Source organism: Mirounga angustirostris, unplaced genomic scaffold (assembly GCF_029215605.1).
Source record: "Mirounga angustirostris isolate CCGP_5_RB_7025 unplaced genomic scaffold, mMirAng1.0.hap1 SCAF_1, whole genome shotgun sequence".
NCBI classification, from domain to species: Eukaryota; Metazoa; Chordata; class Mammalia; order Carnivora; family Phocidae; genus Mirounga; species Mirounga angustirostris.
Window position 1 is genome coordinate 2,056,810 of NW_026991709.1, and position 6,000 is coordinate 2,062,809.

At 57.4% G+C, this 6,000-nt stretch overlaps 1 protein-coding gene across 1 annotated transcript in view; it reads left to right on the forward strand.

The window, feature by feature from the left end:
• TSPEAR (thrombospondin type laminin G domain and EAR repeats) overlaps positions 1-5,564 on the forward strand; it is a 56,015-nt gene extending 50,451 nt beyond the window's left edge. The window contains exons 10-12 of the mRNA XM_064577257.1: positions 596-783; positions 2,849-2,950; positions 5,411-5,564. Of these exons, the coding sequence (XP_064433327.1) occupies positions 596-783; positions 2,849-2,950; positions 5,411-5,564 (444 nt within the window). The remainder of the gene's footprint in view (positions 1-595; positions 784-2,848; positions 2,951-5,410) is intronic.
• The last annotated feature ends 436 nt before the right edge of the window (positions 5,565-6,000 follow it).

Sequence of the window (6,000 nt, forward strand, 5' to 3'; positions counted from 1 at the left end):
TGAGCCCCACGTGCAAATCAGTTCATGCAGCTTGAGCTCTGGGCAAAGGCTCCACAGCTCACCATTCGCATACCAGCCTTGTTTCTCCATGCACACCTCACCCTCGAGGCTGATAAGAGATTTATGGAGGAACAGCATGCACGGGAGCCCAGAGATGGAGCTGTTGATGGAGTCCAGAGAAAGCCTCAGTCCAGGGACAGCATGTGGTCCAAAACACAAGTGTCTAGAGGTTGCTTCGGAGGTCAGAGCTGGGACTGGAGGAAGCAGGGAGGGCTCCCTGGAAAAGGTGTTTCAGCAGCTGGACCTTGCAGGACGGGCAGCATCGGGGGTAGGGGAGTGGGAGGCACGGAAGGCTGAGAAGCACTTTGCACAGATGAGCTCTTCGGGTTTGGGTGCGTTTGGGCACCCACACTCATGACAGGGGTGGTGGTAGTGAGGCTGGGAGGTGAGCAAAGCCAGACGGGGCAGTGCCGCCGGTCAGAGGTCTGTTGTGCCGTGGGTGCCCGAGCCGTGTCTGTGGGTTAGCTGTGTGGCCCCGGGGCAGCGCTGGGACACTGCTGAGGGTCGCCCGTCCCTCCTTCTCGCTCTGTCCCAGACGTTCGGCGCCGCGGACTGGGAGGTTTTCCACATTGGAGAGAGGGTCTTCCTCGCAGTCGCTAACAGTCACAGCTACGACGTGGAGATGCAAGCGCACAATGATTCCTACGTCGTCAACTCGGTCATCTATGAGCTGAATGTCACCGCGCAGACCTTCGTCAAGTTCCAGGAGATTCCCACCTGCAGGTGCGCCTTGCGGCGGGGGCGGGTGGGAAGGGCAGGGCCCACGGAGCAGCAGGGCCCACGGAGCGGCTCGGCCGGAGCCCAGCACGCGATCCCGGAGCCGCGCGCAGCGGCTCTGACGTGCATGCGTGTCTGCATCTGTTGGGGTGCACTGTGGCCTCAGGGCACCGCATGTGCGAACCTCCTCCAGCCACAGCTGAGTGACTCTGGGGCTCCTATTTGTCACCTTGGCTCTACCTGCTTTCCAACTGTGTGCTCTGTTGGTTTGTTTGCTGCAGTTCAGTGATTTTTATTAAATCCACAGATCTGTGCAACCATCACCAGGGGGTTTTAGGCCGTTTTCATCACCCCAAGAGGAAACCCCCTACTATTCAGCTGTCACCCCCACCCCCGCCCCAGCAGCCAGCCATCTACTTTCGTTCCCAGTCCTGGACATTTTGTCCGTGTGGAATCACGTGGGAGGCGACCTCTGGTGCCCGGCTGCTCTCCTCGGCCGCGGCCTCAAGGTTCCTCCACGTGATGGCTTTCCCCGGCTGAGCGATGTTCCATCATATGGGTGGATCCATTCGTGGACCCCATCCCTCACCCGCTGATGGACATTTGGGTTCTTTCCACCTTTGACTGAATGGCGTGGCTCCGCAGAATGGCAATACACCCGCTCTGGGGGCCCAGCAGGGACTCACGGCCCGACGGCTCACTTCCTGCTGCGCTCGAGCAAACCCAGCGTCTGGTAGGAGCCGCGAGGCACACAGTGTGACCTTCTCCCCATCTCGGCCGGCGGACGGATGCCCGCGGCACCGCATGCCTGCCACTTGCGGCCGCGCCTCGAGGAGCACAGCAGGGGCTGAATCATAGAGTCAATGCTGGTTATAATCATTACTTCGGGGCTGAATCATAGACTCGTAGCCGGTCGTTACTTGAGGTGGCCCAGATACAGTCCTGCTGGTGGAAGAGGGTAGAGGTGGGGCCCCTGCTGGCCTCAGCCCTGCCCCCGAGTGTCCCAGGGGCCCGTTTGAGGCCCCTGCTCAAGGCCAGCACCCTCGGGCCCCACAGGGAAGGGACCCGGAGGCAAGTGTCCACTGAGAGAGGGTGGCCTTCTGCTGCCTGAACAGGCCGCAGCTCTGAGTGTCCGCGCACAGACACACAGGCCTGGCCTCCAGCGCCCAGCTGAGCCCCGCTTGCTGCACGCGGGGGGCCCGGCTTCCCCACCTCAGAAGAATGCAGTGCGTGGGTTTGCAGTAAGAAACACAGCTTCTGAACGTAGGAGAACGTTTCTCTGTCGGTCCCCAAACCGGTATCAGGCAAGGAGCCACGGGGCAAATGGGTGGCCTCACAGCCAGTGTCCTCAAACCTGCCTCCGGTGGGGGGGGGGGTCCTGCACGCCCTCCTGGAGTGACCGCAGGCTTGGGACCTCTTCTCTGATTCCTTCCACTGCTTTAGAGTGAGAGATTTGGCCCACATTCCACCGCAGCACTGAGCGAGCCCACCGTCCACGGATGGATGAACAGATGAGCAAACGGGTCCCTCCACATAGCGGGGTATCAGCCAGGCTTAAAGGGAGGGACAGTGACCCAGGCCACCACACGCAGACCCCGGGACACCATGCTCAGTGAGATGGGCCACCACCAAATACGGTGTAACTCCACCATACGAGGCCCCCCGAGCACTTGAACTCAGAGACGGAGGGTAGGGTGGGGGCGCCAGGGCTGGGGGAGCTGGTTAGTGTTTAACGGGGACAGAGGTTGGGTTTGGGAAGGTGAGAAAGTCCTGCAGACGGATGCTGGTGATGGTTGCACGGTATTATGAACGTACTCAGCACCCTGAACCATACGCTTGAGGATGGTCAAGACGGCACATTTCATGCTCGTTGTATTTTATAAATTTTAAAAATGTTTAAAAAAATTTTAAACAACTGGTTTGCACCTCCCTGGAATGGACCCTATTCAACGTGTGAGAAAATCGCTCTGGATCTTGGGGTGGCATAGGGCCCCTGGGTTCTGGGATTAGGAGGACTGGCTTGGAGTCAGGGCCCCGGGGTTCACTCACGTCCGCTCCCCTGTCTCCACAGTGCTCTGGACTGGGAGTTTTTCTCGGTGGGAGAAGATTATTTCCTGGTGGTTGCAAACTCCTTTGATGGAAACACCTTCTCTGTAAACAGTATTATTTACAGGTAAAGAGCCTCCAAGGGCTGCCCCCTTCCTCGTCACCTGAGTTTCCCTGGGGGGTTGGGGGGCTCACCTTCCTGCAGGGCAGGTGACCACCCGCTGCAGCGAGCTGCAGGCTGAGCCTGGGTCACGCCCTGGGGTGGGACAGGTGGCCCGCGGATCACACTGACGCTCGCCACCTCTGCATTCTGGCCCGTGCTACAGACTTCCGACACCGTACTTTGAGAGTTCTTGGTAATTTATTCTATGAGATGTTCCCGTCCAGGACCGTGGTGGGTCTCTCCCTTTAGCCCTTCAGTACGCGTTTGCGCGTCCTCATATAGGCGCTGGGCCTTAGCATTAAATTCGCTCTGGGAGGCTTTCAAGTTTTGTGAGTACAACACCTGGGGCCTTTTCCTTTCCATTTCCAGCTGCTTATCGTGAGTTAACTGTTGTGTTTAGCCGCCCAACCAAATTATCATCTCAGGTCTGCTAGCTTTTCTTAAGAAGAGTCTCGTGGAACTTCTAGGGGTATAATTACATCCGTGAGTACAAGCCACTCTGCCTCTTGATCTCTAATTTTTGTGCTCCTTACTAGTTTTCTTAATTAGCTAGAAATTCCAGAACGATCTTGACGGCTCAGGAAGCCGCCGTCTTCCCAGCGCACGGGACTGACTTCAAGTGTTTGCGTCCATAATAGCACACGAGTTGGACTGCAGTTTTCTTTTGGGGACTTACCCTTATCCCATTTGATCTGGAGCCCAACTCAGTAAATACACACGCAGAGTTTTCCACCTACACCCACGGACTGGGGTAGTTCAGATAGCAGGATCTGTTTTCTCTGCGGTTAGCTTAAACTCTGCTATAAAGCCGCCTGGGCTTGGCTTCTTTCCAGGGGTGTCTCTCGAGCAACTTCCCCGATTTCTCCCATGGTTACTGGTGCAACCAGGCTTTTCACCTCCTCTCCAGACAATCTGGGTCGTCCGTATCTTACTAGAAAAACCATTGATTTTCTTTAGACCTTCTAACTTATTAGAAAGTACAGTCTTCAACATGACAAAGGAGTGTTAAAATTCATGTGGAAGAATAGATTTTCAAAGGTCGCCAAGAAAATTTTGAAAAAGAAGAATAGTGAAGGAGGCTCCCATCGCTTGGAGACAGCAGATGGTTTCTGCCGAAAGCAAGCGTGCAGGTGGAGTAGTGCGCAGCCCAGAGGGGAGCCCGCGGTTTACATCCTGTAATGCGACTGGTGTGTTCTAGTCAATGGGAAAAGGACGCGTACTTGTAGGTAACTTCCTGTCTGTCTGGAGGAAAACAAAGCTGTAGCCTGCTTCATATTATGTAGAAAAATAAACTTCACAGGGTTTAACAATCTAAATGTAAAAACTCAAGCAGCAGAAACATTAGCGGAAAGGCTAAGGCGACTTTGACCACGCAGTTGCACGGGAGGTCTCGGGGACCTCCTCAGACGAGGCCGGCGGAGGCCCCAGGGCGACTCCCTAACCTTCAGGGTTTCTGCGGAAAAGGCATCCCGTTCAAAATCAAAGAAAACAACTGACCACACATTTGACAGAAAAGCAACCTGTACAAATGGATAAAAGACTGTCTTTTTTTTTTTTAAAGATTTTATTTATTTATTCATGAGAGACAGAGAGAGAGAGAGAGAAGTAGAGGAGAAGCAGGCTTCCCGCGGAGCAGGGAGCCCAATGCGGGGCTCGATCCCAGGACCCTGGCATCATGACCTGAGCTGAAGGCAGACGCTTAACCGTCTGAGCCACCCAGGCGCCCAGATAAAAGACTGTCTTAATTGGGAGACATGGGCAAGGATATGAACAGGAATGACAGGAAGAAAATGCGAAAACCGTGAGTGAGCATGAAGAGCTGTTTCCTCGAAGTGGGAGGATGCACACGGAGGCCGTCGGGACAGGAACCACCCAGCCTCCCCGGGAAGTCACCTGGACAAATACCCAAATGAAAACACTCCTGCCCTTTGACCCAGGCGCCCCACCCTAGGGACTCCACCCTCGGGAACCACGGCCCGTGGATCCCTTGGGGGGCAAAGCCTAGAACCGCTGACTCTGCAGGAGGCATGACGGCGGGCTGGGGGGTGGGGGCGGGTCGCCCAGCGCCAGGAGCTGCTACCCCCTTTGAAAACAAAGGGGCGCCACGCTGGTGTGGTGACAGGTGTGCGTTTGGGGCGCGCGCTCGCCGTGCACACCGGCCCCAGGAGTGGGGGGAGGTTCCAGCTCAGCCCCGACAGTTAACCTTCTGGCACGGCCAGGATCCCGTCCACGTCGCCCCGCCCAGAGCTGCGGGGTCTTGGACAGGGCAGGGGGCCCATTCCAGGCCTCAGTTTCCCTCTTTGCAGGCTGAGTATGGCGCGGGTGGGGGGGTGGGCGGAGGGACAGGCGCAGGCCTGGAGAGGGCGCCACTGTGCTTCCCCCGCTCAGCCTGCAGGGGCGAGGCTGACCGCGTGTCTCTCGCAGGTGGCAGGGCTACGAGGGCTTCGTGGCCGTGCACAGCCTCCCGACCTTCGGCTGCAGGGACTGGGAGGCGTTCCGCACCGCGGCCGGCTCCTACCTCCTCTACTCCAGCGCCAAGGAGCCCCGCTCCCGCGTACTGAAGCTGAGGACGGGCTGATGGCACCCCTGCACCCCACACAGAGGCCTGGGGAAGCCAGCGTTCGGCCGTCCCCGACCCACACCCAGTGGGGACGCCTGTCCGCCTCGCTGTCCTGGCAACCGTGGTGGCCAGCCGGGGCGGCCGGGCAGGTGGCCCGCTGGAGCCCCGTGCTGTCCTGCAAGTCTGCGCGTCCTGCAGGGAGTTCTCTTTAAAAGGAAAGTTCACACAAAATGTTACCTCAAAACCAGCGGGGCCCCATCACCGTCCGCGGTGGCCCTCTCCCGGCTGCCCTGGCCAGCCCAGATGCGGAAGCGGGCTCAATGCTGTTTTAGTGTTTTGTACCAGCTATTTATTGTATTCTATCTGTACAGAAATATATTTATGATGCTCTTTACCCAAAGCATGGCAGTGTCTGCGTGTGTCTGGGGGACAGCCCTCCGTAAACAGGTCACAG